We start from the raw sequence: 21,030 nt of genomic DNA on the forward strand, positions 1-21,030 counted from the left end.
TATGGATTCTGAGAAAGTGTTTGACATCTCAGAATCAGTGGCATCTTTTAGTTAATGGAGTCTTAATAGTACATAAGATAACAATCCATTCATATTCTTTCTTAGGGAGGAATTTTACTTTACTTTTGGCCACACAGAGAGGCATGTGGAATCTTAGTTCCTTGACCAAGGATCAAACCCATGCCCCTTGCAGTGGAAGTGCAGAGCCTTAACCACTAGACTGCTAGGAATTCTAAAAGAAACTAGGATGCCAAATGATCACAGTTCATTTTTCCAGTCAGGGATTGTGTTATTAGTTCATCATCTTGTACTTATTCATGGAATTGATGCAGAGGAGAAAACTGTTAAGCCATTTAACACTGGAATTAAAGAATAAAACAGTTTTAATGTGAGAATGAATTTCTCGATTTATAAGGGTAATGTTTCCATCTGGTAAGATTATAAATAAGTTAATAAAGAAAGGTCTAAGGAATTGTAAGAGCCTCTCCTTTCCAATAAAATAACTGAGCTGCAGGAAGTCTGCTGTCAATGTCCTAAAAGTATCATTTATATAAATAATTCTATTATTTATTATTTCATAAAATTTTTATCAATCATTTTCCCAGACACGTTTGCAATAAACTAACTTTTGTCATTCATTACAGAATTCCTAAATTTTTGGACCATTAAATATACTGAATTATCTAGTAATCATCTCCACTTAAAAGTCACTCATTGATTCACTAAGTACAATGTAGTGCCACACACTGAGGAGGCTATGTAAGACATAATCTCTAGTCTCAAGAAGCTACTGGTCCCTCCTTCTGTCATCCCAGAAGACAAAAGATAATCAGCCATTGCCAGTGCAATCTGAAAGTGGACGTAAATAAAGAGAGTAAGACAGTCACTGCTAGTCCCCCAACATCTGTCTCTCCATTTCTTTCATAGCAATAGGATTTCTAGCTGGGCATGGCTAACCTAAATAAAGACTGCATTTCGGCCTCCTTTGCAGCTAGGTTTGGCCAGGTGACTAGTTCAGAACAATGAGATATAAGGAGAAGTGTTGCTCAGCAGCTTCAGGAAATCTCCCTTAAGAGAGAGTAGGACTGTCCTGTTTTATGCAATGCAGGTGTGATGGCTGGAGCTCCATCTTAGACCTCAGTAGTGGAATAGAAGCTAAAAGGAGCTCGGTTTTTGAGAATTTCTTGGTGCTAAGTGAGTAAGTCAAGACAGTAGGTGTAGATGTCTCTTTCTGGGAGAGTGATTCTCTTAGAGGTATGTCCTCACACCCACCATCCACCTATTAATGGTATGGAGGAAATAAAATAAAATTAGATCTTTTCTTATATAACTTGAACTGTTAAAATGAGAAAAAGAGCGTATGGAGGTAATTAAGAGATGGGGGGAGATATGTTGGCTCAAAATAAAATCCAAACTTTCCATTATTTTATAACGCCCTCCATGCTCTGGCTTTCTGCCTTTCTCACCAGCTCATGAAGCTAACAGTAAGCTCTTTGAGAATAGGTTTTGTATCCTAATTGTCTCTATAAACCCAGGACCTGTAAATTCTATTTGCTGAAAAGCAAATTATTTTCTTTCAAAGAATTTTCTGTTACACCTGAGGCAATACTGACAAAACTATATGAAAATGATTTGTACACTATTATGGTTTCCATTTGCTGTGGAAGGGAAGTTTTTCAGCACTCTTCTAACTTACTTAAATATATTAATCAAATCAAAGCAATGTAGCAAGAGTAAGTGAAAAGAGCTTTGAAAGTAAAAAATAATGTTTTGGTTTGAAGGAATAAAATGAATTTGGGTAATGGAAGCAATAAACATTACTCATTTTATGACACTTTTACAGAAACTGCTCTAAATATAAGTTAAATGACCCTGGAATACTCTTGGACTAATCAGAATTTGTTCTGTGAACTAAAGTGCAAATATTTGGATCAGGTGCACCAAAACAAACATGAAAGCATAACTTACTGGTCCCACAAACCCCAGCAATCCCGACCGGATGAATGGTACATCTCCAACAGGAGAGCCGGCAGAATTCACTGGAATCACCTAAAAGGCAGAAGAAAGTGAAAATGTTAGCTTAAAAAAAAAAGAAGCATTTAATTTTTTAAATGTCTTCAAAAAAATTTTAAACAGTAATAACATGCTTGTTGAAAACTAAAATGATATACATAGTGAACCCAGGAATCCCACCCCCTTAAGAGATAACAAACATTTATAATTTGTTGTTTATCTCTCTAGACTTTTTAAGATTCACAGATTAATATATTGAGATTTTTAAAAAGGAATCACAATACACACTTTTGTAACTTGCTTTTTTCACATATGTTTTACATAGTGTATGTATTTTGGATCCCTTTTCAAGTTGGTAATAGTCAATCTATCTCCCTTTGTACAAGAAATTCTATAATATACCATTCACATTGGTGATGACATAACAAAGCATGTGGAGTCAGATAAAAATTCAATATCTGGCTTTGCCATTTACTAATAATGTGGGTCTTGAGGAGGTTCCTACATTTCTCTAAACTTCAGTTTCTTTGGCTATAAAATGGAACTCCCAATGCCTCTCACAAGCTTAGGGTAAAGATCAAGGGAATGTAAACAGATTTGCAGACATAAGCACAATGCCTGGCCCAGAGTCTATTCAAGAAACCATCAGAATTAGGACTAGTAGAATGTAACCAGTCTTTCTGGCTAGGTAGGTCATTCTAATTTTTCACTGTTACTAACAGTGCTTTATTGATTACTGTGCATTTGTACAAAAGGCATCAGTCTTCAATTTTAACAGGCTGTCCTACAAAATTATTATAGTAATTTACACTCTACCAATATCATATTAGAATGCTTTGCCTATACTTTGGTTAATGTAAAATTTTCCAAACTTTGCCAATCTGGAAGGCAAAAAAAAGAAATTCCACTGTTACTTTAACTGCATTTCTTTATTACTAACATAGATGAATTTCTTTTCCTTTGCTTATCAGCCATTTGTATTTCTTTAGTGAATAGCCTAGTCAGGTCTCCTGTCTACTTTTTCTATTTGACTGGATTTTTCCCTTTAACCTGTCTACTTTTTCTATTTGACTGGATTTTTCCTTTTAATTTTTAAGATTTCTTTTTTTTACACAGGGAATAACTGTAATAAGACCTAACATTTATTAAATGCTTATCATGTGCCAGGCACAGGTGTAAATACTTTAGAAATAATCAAGAAAACCCTGTGAGACAGAATATTTTCATTTTGCAGATGAGAAAGTGAGGCATGGAGAGTTTCATTTGCCTCATATCAATTAGTAAGTGTGGACAGTGTAAAATTAGTTCTTTGTATACATATGTGTTACAAAGTTTTTCTCACCAAAGCTTTTTTTTTCTTGGCCACACCAGGTAGCTTGGGAGATCTTAGTTCCCTGACTAGGAATTGAACCCAGCTCTCCACAGTGAAAGGGAGGTGTCCTAACCACTGGACCACCAGGGAATTCCCTACCAGTAGTTTATTTTTAAAATTCACTTTTATCTTCTAACCAGTCATTTTTAGATCTTTTTCTAGTGAAGTATTAACCACACTGGAAAATTCTCATAGGGTTTAAATGTAAAAATCCAGTAAGAAAAATATTAGAAAAATTTTAATCTGCAAAAATCAATACAATAGTTTTCTTCTCTTTTGGTTATGATTTTTATTCCACTTCACTGTCATTAAATTCCTACTGCAGATTTTAAAATTTCTTCATCACTATGGATCTAGAAGCTAAGTAATAAATCTGAAATTTTGGCTAGGCACTTGCCATCATAGGGGAATGTATTAAAATATTATTAGTAACTTCAAACACTGCTTGAGAATCTTATTTATATAAGGAAAGCGCAATGAAGAAAAACTCAGATGGAAACATATGTAGTCCAAGCACTTGAGAGAGAAATAACGGGAGACTGGAATTAGTAAAATGTATATACCCTTAGCAAAGATAGTCGCCTGTGAAAAAAACCAAGAGAATGGCAGTGAGCATGTGCTTTAAGAGTCTATAAATTGGTCACAACTTGTTTTTTACTTTGTTTTCTTTTCCTGTTGTTGCTGTGGTCACAACTTTTGAAGGTAGGCCAAGAATGTAGTAGTGATGACGATGATAATGGTAATAAAAGATGGCATTAAATTTAATTTAGTAATAAATTACTTAAAATAATTTACAAATATTTATTTAATAATTTCTATCATATCATTTTAGGCTGTGTAAACATAGATGATGGAACCTTTTTCAGTCACCACACCACACATAAAGATACATTCTCCTGCCAGTTACACCTCTTATTACATAATTACATGTGCTGATTTTTATATGGGATGGCACAGATGTGCCATACCATACTGAGACTAAGAACCACTTGTCTGGGTTAACAGAAAAGTGAAAGTGTTAGTCACTCAGTCGTGTCTGACTCTTTGCAACCCCATGGACAGTACCCTGCCAGGCTCCTCTGTCCATGGAATTCTCCAGGTAAGAATCCTGGAGTGGGCTGCCATTCCCTTCTCCAGAGGATCTTCCTAACCCAGAGATCGAACCCGAGTCTCCTGCATTGCAGGAGGATTCTTTACCATCTGAGCCATCAGGGAAGCCCAAAAGAGAAGCTAAAAGAACTGAAAACTGGCAATGGTCATATAAGCCCTGTTTAATGTGAAGGGAACATGGCCCACAAACTGGAGTTCTCTGTTCCCTAAAAGGGAGCCTGAGGCAGGTTAATCCCAGTTAGGAAATACAGACAATTAATCACGCCTGTTCTGATTTCCAGGCTCACCAGGCAGACTTTCATTACAATTTGGCTTCACATGCAGAACTGCCTGCAGGAAAATGATGTGCTAGTTTCACTGAAAAATGAGCTATTTGAGGAGTTTTGGGTTTTCCTGACGTACCACAAGCATGGAAAATAGTGCCAGACACACAGAAGGCACTCAATAAATATTTCTCTCACTGAAAGACTGAATAACCAGAGCAATCTGCCCCTGTGACAGACCAGGTTTTCATTTTTCATTAGGAAGCTGGCATTCCAGTTTACATCCATCTATTTTTTTGTAATTAATTTTTATTGGAGCATATTTGCTTTAATACATCAGTCTTTACAAGTTTGGCTATCCTGAGTCTATTCTTGAAAGATGAATCCATTCTCACTGCACTCTCAGAATTAAACCTTGGGGCTTACAGGACTTTCCTGGTAGTCCAGTGGTTAAGAATCCGCCTGCCAATGAAGGGGACGTGAGTTTGATCCCTGGTTCGGGAAGATTCTACACGCCATTCTAAGCCCATGAGTTGCAACTACTGAGTCCACATGAACCCTAGAGCCCATGTTCTGCAACAAGAGAAGCCACCACTATGAGAAGCCCGAGCCCTGCAACTAGAGAAAGCATGTGTGCTGCAATGAAGACCCAGAGTAGCCAAAAGTAATTAATTAATCTGGGGGGCTATAAAGCCCAAACCATGGGACAGGGATCATGGTGAGTTTCCATGAGGACTCTTACTTTTTAAGAGATACACAAAAATACTTTCTGTGCGCCAGGTGCTAGTCTAAGCACTCTATAAACATTAACTCAGTTGGTTCTCACAACAATCCTGGGGCAGATACTATGATTACTCATATTTTAAACAGAAGGAAACCGGGCACAGAGAGGTTAAGCAGTTCACCCCGGGTCGGCTAGGCCGTGGCTGTCAGGGCTGGACCCTGAGCACCCCAGCTCTGGGGCACACACTCCCAACCGCTGCACGGTGTATTTCCCACCAGCCAGCTCAGCTGCCACGGCGACACCAACACTCAGCTGCCATAGCTGCTGACCCAACATTTTCCCAATGAAACTTGAATGTCAGGTACCTCAAATGTGTTTTTGGTCACCCCAGCAAGCCCAAAGTACATCATGCCTCCCGTCCTGGAGCTGACACAGATTTCTCCAATTTCATCTGTTTTGCAGAGTTGAGGAGGTCCATCGGGCTTCACAATGCACATCATCCCTAGGGTAGAGAAAACAGTCAAGGGACAGCCTGGAAAACCTTCGGAAAAACAGCCTCATCCTAATGAACCCAGGAAAATTTTCCATTTATTGAGCAGCATTAAGTTAGCATACCAAACAGGAATGCTAGAAGGAGACCGACACTGTATAGGTATACCTGAAATTTCCATCTTTTGGTCCTGAAGGTAATTTTTTAAATTCAGCAAACAAAACATATAACAGATGCAGACTGAAGCTTTTAAAGACTGACATTAAAAATGACTGCAAAGTCTAAAGAAACGGGTTAAATTAATTTACCCTTACACAGATCAAACTCAAAAACACACAAGAAGCAAAGTACCCTAACTTTCTGTCAGCCCAACATCTTGGTAACTATAGTGAAAACCAAACCACTTTAGTATCACTCAAACGTTTAGCTATCCATGTGAATAACTGTAACTGAAACATTCACAATTAAATCACCCAATTCTGCTGGAAGGTAAGACTCTTACAAAGAGACCAAGTACTAAATTTTGGATTCCTGGTTTTGGATCGCATTTCATCAGCCTCCACTATCTCTAAAGACACATCTTATGAAAAGCAAATGGCGCTCCTGAGAACTCACCCCCAGGCATCACATGGCCCACATCCTGAACGGTCAGCGCTGAATTTTTATCTTCGGTGTTGACCCGTATCACCCCATAGCTCAATCCATTCATGGAGAGAATGGCTCTTCCTGGCAAAGGGGCCCCTGGAACTCCAGGTCTGAAGACAAAATAAACTTATCAAATTTGTCAAATTAAAAGCTATTAAGAGAAAAGTATGAATATGGAGGAAAGAAAAATTTCCTCTGGCTACCACACAAACAAAACCCCTCATTTTCTCTACCAAAAATCTGCCAAATGAATCAAATTCACACTTGCAAAGCACGGTGGGAAAAAGTAAATTTTAATTGGTTGTTAAGAATATACTGGCTTGATGACTTCCCTAGTGGTCCAGTGATTAAGAATTCATGCTCCCAATGCAGGGGGCATAGGTTTAATCCTTGGTCAGGGAACTAGATTCCACTTGCCACAACTGAGACCTTCTGCCGCCAAATAATAAATAAATAAATAGTTTAATAAAAGAATATATTGGCCTGAGTGTACTACATGTACAGGTAGTATCCACACATAAGCTACAATCAAGTACATTTCTTGTCTAAGATACTAAGGATTCTGAAGAAAGAAAAAGAGCTATTTCACAAATACAAGATGAGAACAGCTGAAATAAAATTTCAGTTTCCTAGTTACACTTAGGGCAATAGTAGGAATAATAAATGAGATGCTTCAAATTGCCTTACAAAGTCATTTTCATTTTCAGGCTTATGAAGCAGAAAATCAGACCTCACCCCTTTGTCACCACCCGCTCAATTCTGCACATTTGATCAGAGCTGTAACATCTATCAAGCACCAACATTCCGAACGATACCTGCGGATTGCAACAGTCATGGCTTCGGCAGAAGTAGCACATGGACAGATGGCCTCAGGTTTCAGACCATGGCTTTGGAACAGGCTCAGGAAGGCATCACAGGATGACACAGACCCTGAGGAGTTGAAACAGATCAACTTGAAAGCTTGAAAGTGTGATTTTCATTACTGCAGGAAACTGGTAAAGAACAGAAAGCTGACACATTTGTACATCATGTGTGTGAGTTTATGCTCAGTCGTGCCCAACTCTCTGTGACCTACATGGACTGTAGCCCACCAGGACTCTCTGTCCATGAGATTTTTTCCAGGCAAGAATACTGGAGTGGGTTGCCATTCACTTCTCCAGGGGATCTTCCTGACCCAGGGATGAAAACTGCATTTCCTGCGTCTTCTGCATTGGCAGGCGGATTCTTTACCACTGAGCCACCTGGCAAGCCATTGATTCTGTGTAAGTATTTTACTGTGTCCCTGAGGTGGCTGACAGGTTTCAAGGACAAACAAATGCTTGTCCAGCCCATGAAAGGTCACTGACACTATTTAAAGTTACAGCATGGAATATGGCTGCTCCTACTGAACTGCCCAATCAATAGCAGAGGTGTACTGCAGGCGACAGGCAGCTGGTTTGGAAGCAAGCACGTCTTCCTGAATCCACTACTGCATTGTAGCCAGTGCATTACTAGTATTCTGGCTTAGCTTCATCCTTTTCATGTACCCGCTGACTCGTTTCTTATTAAGGTCGGTCCCAGGTTTGTGTTTTATGCCAGGATGATCACTGTCACTGCTGACAGAAGTTCACTGGTGACAAAGAACACAGTAGTGTCTGATGCGCTACCTGATTCTACCCTATGGAGGCTCAGGGTGTCTGTGCTTGTTGGGAAAAGCAGGCAACACAGTAAGGTCTCCAAGGCTTCTGCAAACTCTTCAGATTTGCTGACAGGGAATTAACATAAAGTCCAGACACCTGGTTATAATAAGTTATCTCCTCATTGCTCTTTTCAGTTACATGACAGAGAAAGGATCTAAGTGAGTGAGGACAGAGTGCTTTTAAAAGATTATAGATCCATCAAGTGATGAATGACTACATGAAATGTAATATATCTATACAAAGGAATATTATATGGCAATATAAAGGAATAAAGTCCAGACATAGGCTACAACATGGAGGGACCTTGAAAATATGCTAAGTGAAAGGAGTTGGTCAGAAAAAACTACATATAGCATGACTACATCTATGTGAAATGTCCAGAATAGGTAAATTTATAGAGACAAGAAGTAGATTAGCAGTTGCCTGGGGCTAAGGGACAGAGGATGGGAAATGGGAAATGACAACTAATGGGTATGGGGTTTCTTTTGGGGATGATGATGTTCTAAATTCAGGTCAGTGGTGATAGTGTTATAACTCTATGAACATGCTAAAACCACTGAACTGTATTTTAAATGGGTGAGTTTAAAAAAAAAAAAAAAAAGGGTGAGTTTTATGATATGTGAATTCCCTCTCAATACAGATGTTTAAGAACAAAAAAAACTGCTTATGGAAAGGGGACGAAAACCTCCACCAACCAAAGGAAAAGATATTTCCAGATTGACTCTCCAGAAATACTCACAGGGATTAGCTCCATCCGTCACAATCAACATTCGGAGGGAACTCAAGCTCACATCTCTTTGGTCCCGATGAGCCATCATAGCCCAGTGCAAGTCTCGGCATTTCACTAAAGCCACCTTGGCTATAAATGCAAAAGGGGTAAAGTTAACACACATATGCTAAATTTGGTAGACATTAATATGCTACAGTAAAAACATTTTCATTTATTTTAGGAATCATGAATTTCACTTAAGAGAAAATAAGAAAGGTCTCAAAGAAATGGTGCCAGGTACTCTGAAGCAGCAGTGACTGACGGACACATGACTACCTTGCTCGCAGAGACCTACAGATAGGCCTCGTATCCAAGCCAAGGAAGGATGGAGCACCAGAGCATCCAATAAATCTAATTCAGGCCCAGATTCACACACAGTCATCTCAGTTCTTCAGAAAGGACACCAACTGAGATGAATTAGACAACGGATCTAGTCTTACAGTAACCAAATTCTAAAATCTGTTAAGGTACCAAGGCATAGAGGTATGTCTCTAAAAGACCAACTTGAAAAGCCCTGAAATGTCAAACAGTCACATAATTAAAGCTTAGATGCTATGTGTAACTACCTTTGTGAGCATGTACTCTTTGGACCCAAGAGAGAGGGCAAGTCTTCATAACAGAGTAGGGTACACTAATTGTATGCATCTTATTCATTACATTCTGAAAAGCAAAGAAAGATAAAAAGTAATCAATATCTAATACACACTTAGCATTTTAAAACTGAATTGATACTCTATTAACAATTTTAACCATATAATACTCAAACACTAATGCTCTTTATTTTTTTAATTTTTAAAAATTTTTAAATTTAAACAAATTTTTTAATTTTAAAAAATTTTTTAATTTTTTCTAAATGCTCTTTAAAAAGAATCTAAAATATTAACTATAAGGTTGAAGCCTCCTTTGCTACCTATTCTCAAACCTGATTCCCTCCCTCTCCTCCTCAGAGATAATCACTGTTAAGAATCTGCCATGGATCCTTCCATTCCTTTTTACAAGTATGTATATGTATATTCTTCCCCACAGAAATATAAAAGTACTTTTAACATGAAAGGCATCATACTATACATGTATCTGCCACTTGCCTTTTTTCACTTAAATTGTGTTAGAGCTAAATCTATGTATATTTGTGTAAGTGTTATTTGCTCAGTCGTGTCTGACTCTGTGACCCCATGGACTGTAGCCTGCCAAGCTCCTCCGTCCATGGGATTCTCTAGCAAGAATACTGGAGTGGGTTGTCATTTCCTTCTCCAAGGGGTCTTCCCAACCCTGGGATCAAATCTGGGTCTCCTGCATTGCAAGCAGATTCTTCATCTGAGCCACTAAGGAAGCCCGAAACATATGAAATCTATCTACATCAGTGTAAGAGATCTATTTTTTTTAACCCGCTGCATAGTATTTCATAGTATGACTACACCAAATTTATTTAGATATCTCCCTATAGTTGACAAACTTTCTGCAATCACAAATAACGCTTCAAGGAATATATTTATACTCATTTCCCTAGCACGTGGGCAAGTGTTTCTCTAGGGTAGGTACAGAAAAGTTGTACCACTGAGTCACAGGATGTGTGTTTTTTTTTTTAGTATGTAATCTATTAGGATGTGTGCTTTTTAATTAATTTTTTTTCCCATTTATTTTTATTAGTTGGAGGGGATGTGTGCTTTTTAAACTGCCCTCCAATCCTCTAAGTACCTTCCTTCAACATGCTTATGCAAGCATAAGCACATATTACATACCACAAAGGGCTGGGTCTTCCAAAGCAAGATATCAAAGTCTACCTGTCACTTACAGGAGATCCTGCCCAGACCTGTTAGGTGTTTGGGTAGATAAAACTGAACAACGTGAGAGGGTCATGCAATTTGGTGTCTCTCCCGCCAAACACATCCAGGTCTCCAGTCCCCTAAGAGATCCAGCCTGACAGAGTAACTAAATCTTGCTACTCAGACTGGCCATTCTGTGCACCACTTAAGTGGTCCAAAGATGCCAAAATACCACTGCAAACCTCTTTTTCCTCCCTCCCCCAAGTTTCTAGCTATGGTGACAAACTTGGATTTCAGAGGAAGAATGGTGTTTATAACAAATTCTTCACACATGTCTCTATCTTGCTCTGTGTATCAGAGAGAGAAGATTCTCTCTAACTCCTCACAAGGGTTTCGTAAGTTTTGATTTAAAAAAAAAAAAAAAAAAAAAAAAAAAATGGGAATGAGAAGAACTTCAGAGAAGAGCCAGAAAGCATGTATGGCTCAAGGAATGAGGCTTTTACTAATCTGAGGGATCCTGGGAGAAAAGGGAAACACTCTTCTTCCCTGGGCTTCATTTCCTACTCTTTCTCAGTCTCCTACAATGTGTGAGGAAGTTGGACAAGATTCTCTCAAAGGTCCTGAGGGTCCTGTATCTCTTCTCTCCTCCCTCCTAATCAGAATGCTCCATAAGAAACTTTTCCCACTTGAAATGCACCCCTCCCCCCATTTTCACCCTCCCAAAAATCTCTACATGACTCTATCTTACTCATTTCTCAGTCCAATTCAACTGTTACCTCTTTCATAAAAATTGAGGCCAGAGCTGGGAGGAAGTCACCTTTTTCTAACTCCCTTAGTATGGTACCATTCCTCTACTGTGGAAAGTAGCCTGACCTATCTTGTTTACAATATTCTTTCATTGCAGCATGGACTCATTCAAGCATTCTGTCCAATGGAAAGTTAGATATTATTAACCACAGCTTCAAAGTTCTAGATATATTTAGGTAATCTGACTTCAGAAAAGAGTAACTCAAACAGAGTTCTTTGAAAAACACATAGTCACAGATAGAGTATTTTAAGCTTTGAGCTATCATAGTAGATATTTTAAAAATTCTGGATCCTAAGTTCAGCTACATATTATTATGTGAAGGGTATGACCAACCACACAATGGAGAAAAAACAATTACATTCTCCTTTAAAAAAAAAAATTACCATTCATATCACAAAATTAAATTTCCCTGGAAAATACTACTGATCTTTTGGCAGCTTAAATTTCATACAAATACCGTGAGATGTTGTGGTTACATAGTACACACAATGATCTGAATCATAAGTACAATAAAGCTCTTGATTCTGTGTAGCTTACCGCAAACATGCCATGCCACAGCCCAGCATCTTTCTTAAAGTCTAGAACATTTACTACTGTTTCTCCTGTAACAGGAAAAAAACATAAGGAAATCATCTTTAGTTTAAGTAGCAAAATTCTGTCACTTGCCTCTATTTAACAACCGACTTGGTACTTTTAAAAAACCACTAAAAGCTCTCAGGGTCTTCTGATCACATGGGGGTCCCCTCAAACTGGCTGGGGAAGTGATCATAGGGTGACGTGGTCACAGATGACAATGAATTTGGAATTCCTTGACTTAGGCACAGTCTTTGAGATAATGATTTTTTCCTAATTATGTAAGGATCACATGTTTGTTTCAGAAGTTTCACAAGCATATGTAGAAAATTATACTTCTTAGAGAAAATAAAAAATGGTGGTATATGTATAAATCTATATATCGTACCTACATACATGCACATATGCTTCTAAGCTTATACACTTGTATATAGATAGACATCTGACAACAAAATTGGCATATACTGCTCTGTATCTGATTTGCTTCCACTTAATGATATACTGAAACAATCTTTAAGAACCTGAGTTTTGAAACCTCAGATTAATACTCCATATATGAATATATGATAATTCAATCAACTCCTTTTGATATTTTGATTGATTTTTATTACATATATATATTTTTTTTAACCAAACAAGAATGTGGCTGTATAATGCTGCCATAAGGAGCATGTATTAACTTGTTTCATTCTATGAAAGAAAAATAAAACACTAAAAGAATTAATATTGTGAAGAACATTCTAAGGGAAATCATCGTTATGCAATATCTATCAACACATCTAAAATCCAACAATCCAGAATACATTTTGTGTTTTAATCGGTGCTTTTTGGTAGCAGAATTTCTTTGATTCTAACTTCAAACATACAGCTGGTGACAGCTCTATATGCATGGGGAGATGAAGGTACCTGACATTCCACAGCCAATAAACACATGGATTTAATTAGCTCTCTATTTTTGCACTCTAGAAATCATGCTTTACATATTTGGTTTGCCCAGAATTTTCGATCCTTTAAATTACAGCATATTTGTGAAAAAGAAGAAAGCAAAAGCGAGCCAAGAATGTGTCTTAGAACATTTCCCTCTGAATGCAGTCATTAACTGGAGTCCAGTCACCGGGCAGAGGGCTCACAGTCACAGAGATCTGAGCTCACAGTGCAGGCAGTCACGGGGTGAAGTCTGACCTTCAGAATAATTGCAGGCCTGGGACAGAGCTTGGCAGTGAGACAGCATTGCAAGGCGGGACACTGTAACTCCCATTACACTCCCTTCTTTGCTTGTTTTATACTAGGAGAAAAAAACCACAGAAAACAAAAACACAAGAAACAATAAAAAGGGTTATTTCAAATGACAAAATTAGAATCCATAAATGAAACCCAGAAAAACCGTGACAATGGGCTGAATTTAACACTTCATATAAATATCTGAGGCTATGCAACTGGGCCCCAAACTTCAATCACACACAGACAGGACTAGGGAATGACAAAGCACAACAAAAGTAAGTGTGAAAAATTCTTCAAAGTTTAATTAGTCATCAGTGTGAACTGGCTGCTAAAGATGCTGAAACAAACAAGTGACCCGGGCTGCCTTAACAGAAGCACAGCATCAAATACACAGCAAGCAGAGCCAAAGGTGCAGAAGTCGATCAGCAGCTCCTGGTGCGGAGGGGAGACTGGGAAACGGCCTATTCACGCCAGACCAAACAGCGGTAATTTCGCTTTTACCTCGAAGCTGCTCGATACCTCCTCAAGCTGCTTTTTACCAAGATCAGTCACTTTTTATTTTATTGTTAAATCAAAAGCACATATTGCACACTTCACTGTATCAGACCTTTCTGTAATTTCTGACACCTTTCTTGACACTTGCTCCTTTCTCGGTTTTTGTGATACTCCTCTTTCCTATTCAATATTCTCCCTCTCCCTTCCCTCCACTTTCTCTGCTCATCCTTTGAATGCTGGCATTCCCTAAAAGTCCTGTTCTTCCTCCTCTTTTTTCACTTAAAAAAATTATTTATATATTTTTAGTTGCACTGGGTCTTTGTTGCTGTGCACCGGCTTTCTCTAGTTGCAGAGAGCGCGAGTCATTCTCTAGTCGCAGCGTGCGTGCTTCTCATCACAGCGGCTTCTCCTGTTGCGGAGCACAGGCCGGAGGTGCAGAGGCTTCAGCGGTGGCAGCACACAGCCCCAGTAGTTGCGGCACATGGGCTCGGCATTTGCAGCTTTGGGCTTTAGCGCACAGGCTCAGTAGTTGTGGCATATGGGTTTAGATGTTCCACAGCATGTGGAATCTTCCCAGACCAGGGATTAAACCCAGGTTCCCTGCACTGGCAAGCAGACTCTCCTCCACTGTATCACCAGGGAAGTCCTCTTTTCACATCTATCCATCAGGGTACCACCCTTCTGCTGCTGCTGCTGCTAAGTCGCTTCAGTCGTGTCTGACTCTTTGCGACCCCAGGGACTGTAGCCTACCAGGCTCCTCCGTCCATGGGATTTCCTAGGCAAGAGTACTGGAGTGGGTTGCCATTTCCTTCTCCAACCACACTCCTGATGACTCTCAATTCTCCATCTCCAGCTCAGACCTCTTTCCAGAGATTCAGACTCGGAAGGTCAACTCTTCACCGTGACTGACCCATAGTCCCGTGAAACCCAAAGTAACCAACACCAACCCTCCCCCCCTCCCCCATGAAAACTTTTCTTGCCATCACTTTAAAAAAAAATTATTTTATTTATTAGGCTGCACCGGTATTAGTTGCGGAACACAGGATCTTTGATCTTTGCTGTGACACATGGAATCTCTAGTTGTGGCATGCGAACTCTTAGTTGTAGCACGCACTGGGAGAGTGGAATCTTAGCCACCAGACCAGCAAGGAAGTCCCTCTTGCTGTACTTTCTATCTTAGTGAAGGATGCCATCAAATCTCGTTGCCCAAGTCGGAAACCTGCGTGTATTTTTTGCCTCCTCCCTCTCCAGAGTCAGTCACCAAGTCCTGCCCCTTCTATTTCCTTGCTGCATCTCAGTTGCATCCATCCACTTTTCTCCATCCCCATCTCCAAGAACTTGGGTTCACCTGGATAACCGTCAAAGCTCATTTCCTATCTTAACCCCACCAAACAGATACATCTTTTAACCACATATTTATTCTTACCACTCTTCTGCTGACAACACTTTGAGAGCTTCCTATTACCCACAGGACACTTGAAACTCACTAGCAATGTCCTGTGGGTAATAAGAGGGTTCCAATGAAAACTGCAAGTTCATTCAGAACAGCAGAAGCCTGGAAATGTACAGGACAGTAGTTCTACATGCTCAGAGAGCTACGCAGTGGCCACATAACAAAGGGCCCTTCACCTTTTAGGAAGAACCAATAAAGCAGTCTGAGAAGGAGTGGTCAGTGAGTAGTCAGGGAAGCCACTGAACAGTTTTAAGGAGGATGAAGGGATGAACCATGTCATCACTGAGATGATATGGATTGAGAGCTGACACCTTAGATTTAGTATTTTAATTGTTGTTTACTTGTATGTCATTTAAACACACTCAAATCCCTTTTATCTCTGAAAGCAATCCTTCTTCCATCCAACATCACTACGTTACCTCTTAAAGTTAGTGCTCACTCTCTTCCCTTTTCTTAAATTTTCTTGGCTACGCTGCATGCCATATGGGATCTTAGTGCCTTGACCAGGGATCAAACCTGCCCTTGCACTGGAAGCACAGAGTCTTAACCACTGGACGTCAGGGAAGTCCCTCTCTTTCCTTTCATGCAAAAGTCATTCAAACGTGTCTGACTCTGTTACCCCATGGACTATAGAGTCCACTGAATTCTCCAGGCCAGAATACTGGAGTGGTTAGCCTTTCCCTTCTCCAGGGGACCTTTCCAACCCAGGGATCGAACCCAGGTCTCCCACACTGCAGGTGGATTCTTTACCAGCTGAGCAACAAGGGAAACCCAAGAATACTGGAAGGGGTAGCCTATCCCTTCTCCAGGGGATCTTCCCAACCCAGGAATCAAACCGAGGTCTCCTACATTGCAAGTGGATTCTTTACCAACTGAGCTACCAAGGAAGCCAGGGCTCAAGGTTGGGGGGATATTTTTCCCAAAAATCTTTTTTTTAAATATAATTTATGAATGTTTATTCATTAACTTAGCAAACAGTTGTTGAACATTTACTAACATTGTCTCAAGCAAGATGCAGAGTACTCGAGGGCACAGCTTTTAGAGTGCAACAGATGTGGATTTGAGTTCCAGCTCTGTCATTTTTGAGTCAAAGGTTTTAGACAAACGTTTGGTTGGTGACTCAAGTTAATTTAAGTCTTAGTCTTCTTAGCTACTAAGCAGGTTTACTGACAGCCCCCCCCCCCCCCCCCACAGGGTACTTGGGAGGACTGACTGAGATACTGCATTTAAAGCACTTGGCCTGGTGCCTAGTATGCAGTAGGACTTAATCCCTCAACTGGATTATGTCATCAATCAATCACGCAACCACAAGAACCTTCAATACCAAAGGCTCCAGCCATCTGTTTCTTCTTGCTCTTTATCTGTTAAATTTGTTCTTTTCAAGCACAGCTATTTTTCCTCCTCATTTCTTCAGTCTCTCACTTCCCCCCTCACCCCTACCACTCCCACCCACAAAGCAGCAGAGAAATACCTGTGCCAGTAAATCATTTCTTAAACCTCTGAACTTCTCAAAGTCTTCTGTCACTTTCTTACATGACAAGGGTCAATTTCTTTGTTGTCTTTCTCTTGAATAGGTAGTTATGCTCAAAATAATTGGGACAGAAGGGCCATTGGAAAGCATCTTATGGGGCAAAAGATGGCAAACTAACAAACCAAGGGGACCTACTAATATTAAAACTGCAAAAAGTTAGTTTTAAATTTTATGGGACCTCAACCAAAGCCAAAGGAAAAGCCAGAATGTATGTCCCAGATTCGGGACTTACCTCAATGTATGCTGGCTCTGTGCCAGCAGGTGAGATGAGGGGCTGCCAGTCCTTAGGTGGCTTTGAAAGGTACTTGGAATCTGTTACAACCCATTTGAGCCGGGGCCAACCTAAACCAAACCCAAAACAAAAACTGAATTGCCTAAGCCATCAGAAAAGGAATTCACAATGAATTGGTCATTTTAAATATCAAGAGATCAAATCAAGATCATTTTATAACCAAGAAAATACCTCATTTAGTGTTTAGTGATAAATCACCAGACATTTATACCTTCTTTCAAAAGCACAATTGTTCCACATGCTAACACCAGGCCTTGACATTACCTCAACAACTGGGAGGTCCATTTGGCAGTGGAAGTCCACTGAGGTTAGTGGTCTATCCTCTGTCTCTATATGTAGCATTTAGTTTTAGTGAACAGAGTAGTAGCTTTTCCAACCATCAGCATAAAGGTTAAGAGTGTGGGCTGTGGAATCAGACAGATTTGGGTTCAAATCGCTGCTCTGCCACATATTAGCTGTGACTTTGGGCAAGTTACTTAACTTGTGTAACTCTCTGTGTCTCAGTTTCCTCACCTGTAAAATGGGGATAATAATGGTACCTACTTCATAAGACTGTGAGAATTAAATAAGAAAATATGTTAAATACTTAGCTACTATTAAATTAAAACACTAATTAAAGCACTCAGCATTAGTTTTTAACTGATAATTCAGGTGCAAATATTACCAACCTTTAAATTGTACGATTTCTCCATTCTGAGTTTTTGGCAATCCCTTTAGACAAACCTCACTGGTAAGAGCTAAGGCAATACCACAGCTTCCTAGCAAGAAGCCAATCTGCTGCCCCCCAGCATCCTGTGGAGAAAAGATAATGAACATGGTAGGGGAGCGAACGTGAGCACACCCAAGCCCAAAATCTGACACTTAGTAATGCTCTGGCACTTGTGCAATACATTCATGAAATCCCCCTGGTATCTGGCAACTGTCAAAATCCAGTGACAATATGTTCTTCCAAATAACTGCTACAGCACAATGATTTCCTGAGTGCAAACCATGTTTTATTAATCTGACACTGCTAGCGATGAATTCCACCAGCCAAATGTGGCCTTTTTACTCAAAGGTCAGCAATGCTCCTTTTCTAAATTAATCTCAGGAAATGAAATAAAAGTGAACATGGTTAAGTTGTCCTGACCTAGCCATAACCCCAAATTCAAAAGGAAAGCAATTCAGGTCAGAACAAAATAAACAATATAAATGGACACCAAATGTACCCCTTTACAATGAAAGTAAATGGACAATTATACTCAAGTTCATATACTTCTTATTATTCTATTTTAAAGGAGGTAGATTTAAGCCTTACAACAGCAGCAGAGAAATAAAACCAAAAGATAAAGCCTAAAGCATTTCCATTAAAATGTCATCTTAAAAGTATCATTATGAAACCACATAAACACTGCCAACTTAATAATTTAAGAACAACCCTATGATTTCCTGACCAAACTAAAGATACTTCCTTCTATCAACCAGAGTTTCAGGGATGCTACTCATTTTGTTTTTTATTCCTTTCAGAAAAAAAATTCTTTTCTTGTAAATCTACAGTTTCCACCATATTTGTCTTCATCATCAACTCTCAATAATAAACTGCATGAGATAATCAGAGTCAAACAGCTCCTGGAGAAAACACTTGGTTAAACTTTGACATTTGCTACATATGCTTCATTTTAGTAGGGCTGCTGTGTTGCCAAAGTAAATTCTATAACCCAGAGTAGTAACACAACATCACTGCATCACACTTGGACTTAATAGAAATCTTAGATGTTAAGGAAAATGCTCTTTACAGAAAGATTCCACCTACTATAAATGTGGATTACTTACAGTCTCTGAAGCAAAAGTGGGACTCTTATAAAAGCTAATTGTTGAAAAGTCAAGTATGTCCCCATAATTTTTAAGTGGTATATACATATAATACTATAAAAATTCTATCTTAGTTGAAAACAGGTTATTTTCATGAAACCTGAAAATATTCATAAATAAATTTTCTACAACTTCCCTGTTTTTAGAAAGTGAAGTTAAGTACTTAGGAAAATGATCAGACTGTTTTTAAGTGTTCTGTGGTATGTGCTTAAGACACGCAGTCGTGTCCGATTCTTTGGGACCCCATGGACTGTAGCCCGCCATGCTCCTCTGTCCATAGGATTTTCCAGGCAAGAATACTGGGGCAGGTTGCCATGCCCTCCTCCACAGAATCTCCCCAACCCAGGTCTCCTGTATTGTAGGCAGATTCTTGACTGACTGAGCAACCAGGGAAGCCCCTTTAAGTGTTGTAACTGAGTCAACTGATCCAAGAACCTTGATGCCCACCATGTTACATCAGGCTACATTCCTCTTAAATTAAGCAGTGTTACCTTTCTGGTAAGAGGCACCTCTATCGGCACTGGAATCACTTCTGCCAGGAGACACCCATAGAAAGCCACCATAAACATAACTGGATCATTGTTGGGGTAAACCAGGGCTACCTAAAAGGCATAATGACATTCAATAACAGAGCAATAAAAGCAGACTAATGCTTTCAATATCGCTAAGTAGTACATTTATATATGACATTTATCATGAAGACAATAAGTCAAACTATTTAATAGCCTAAAGAAAATTAAGTTATTGAGAAGGATGCACAAATCTAAAAGGATCTCTGTCATTCTCACGATTATACAAGGCACAATTTAGAGACTATACTGTAATTTATCATCATCACCATAAGAAATTTTTCACTTAATGCTATTGGTGATTTAGCAATAAACAACTCACCTTAGGTAGTAAGTTAATTACTTACAAAACCTAAGGTAATTTAGTGCAGGGCTAAAGCAATAAAATAAATGTGATGAATCTCTCTAGAGAGACGAGCATATTAAAGAGTAAGTCTTATTTCTCTCAGAGATGAACCTACAAGAATGAAAGGACTCAATTACAACCTTAAGGCAAACTTAAGATTTCTTTCTTTTTTTTTTTGGTCACTTCAGTCGTGTCTGACTCTTGGAGACCATATGGACTGCAGCCTGCCAGGCTCCTCTGTCCATGGAATTCTCCAGGCAATGATACTGGAGTAGGTAGCCATTCCCTTCTCCAGAGGATCTTCCTGACCCAGGAATCAAACCTGGGTCTCTCGTATTGCAGGCAGATTCTTTATCATCTGAGCCACCAGGGAATTCCCAAATACTTTTTAACAAATTCACTGCATTAAATCCTTACTAATTTAACCAACAATGCAAGTGTTCTAGCAAGAAGGCATTTGGGAGTTTAAGCATCACTGGTAGAAACCTTTATGAATATAAAGTTAATTCACTTAAAAAAGGTAAACAGTGAAACCTCCATAAGATGTTCAGCCCTTTGATCTCATGTGTAATGCATCACAGGGTCAACTGACTCTCCCTAATTGCCTCAAGAGATGCAAAAACACAGAAGTCGTGATTATTGCAGAGTTTGTTGCTTGGTTTGGATACTCACAGATTAACATCTGAAACTTAATTATAACACTGGGCCCCTGTTTTCCCTTCTCTCACTTTCAAATTCTCTTAACTTACTCCCAAGATAAGTTTAACTGTGAACCTTCCAGAGTTCTAAAAAAAATACTAACTCCAAAAGACATTTAAACAACCCATTTCCTTTCTGCACACAAGCGTCCATGTTGTTAGGAAGACACAAAATTACCTTCTTAGGGTTCAGTGAAGATTATCAAATGCTCACATGTCACACTTATAAGTAAAAGTCTACTTTAGCTGCCCTTTGCCATGATGAAGAATTTTTAAAAGGCTAGTTTAGGAGATTCTGTAATCATGAGTCTACTAAGAAGAATTCTGTTGTGTATGCAGTGGGTGTTTTATTCTATAACTCCAAA

At 39.2% G+C, this 21,030-nt stretch overlaps 1 protein-coding gene and 1 non-coding gene across 3 annotated transcripts in view; both read right to left on the bottom strand.

Annotated features, from left to right (window-relative positions):
- DIP2B (disco interacting protein 2 homolog B) overlaps positions 1-21,030 on the bottom strand; it is a 223,070-nt gene that overhangs the window by 38,162 nt on the left and 163,878 nt on the right. For both annotated transcript variants that reach the window (XM_065934424.1, XM_065934423.1), the window contains exons 10-20: positions 19,544-19,654; positions 17,870-17,993; positions 17,142-17,251; positions 13,392-13,494; positions 12,174-12,238; positions 9,632-9,725; positions 9,036-9,155; positions 7,433-7,547; positions 6,588-6,727; positions 5,848-5,984; positions 1,969-2,049 (exon numbers count right to left, since the gene is read on the bottom strand). In XM_065934424.1, the coding sequence (XP_065790496.1) occupies positions 1,969-2,049; positions 5,848-5,984; positions 6,588-6,727; positions 7,433-7,547; positions 9,036-9,155; positions 9,632-9,725; positions 12,174-12,238; positions 13,392-13,494; positions 17,142-17,251; positions 17,870-17,993; positions 19,544-19,654 (1,200 nt within the window). The remainder of the gene's footprint in view (positions 1-1,968; positions 2,050-5,847; positions 5,985-6,587; positions 6,728-7,432; positions 7,548-9,035; positions 9,156-9,631; positions 9,726-12,173; positions 12,239-13,391; positions 13,495-17,141; positions 17,252-17,869; positions 17,994-19,543; positions 19,655-21,030) is intronic.
- TRNAE-UUC (transfer RNA glutamic acid (anticodon UUC)) lies at positions 3,404-3,475 on the bottom strand. The gene has a single exon. It is a non-coding gene; the product is annotated as a tRNA-Glu (tRNA).

Source organism: Muntiacus reevesi, chromosome 4 (genome assembly GCF_963930625.1).
Source record: "Muntiacus reevesi chromosome 4, mMunRee1.1, whole genome shotgun sequence".
In the NCBI taxonomy this organism is placed as follows: Eukaryota; Metazoa; Chordata; class Mammalia; order Artiodactyla; family Cervidae; genus Muntiacus; species Muntiacus reevesi.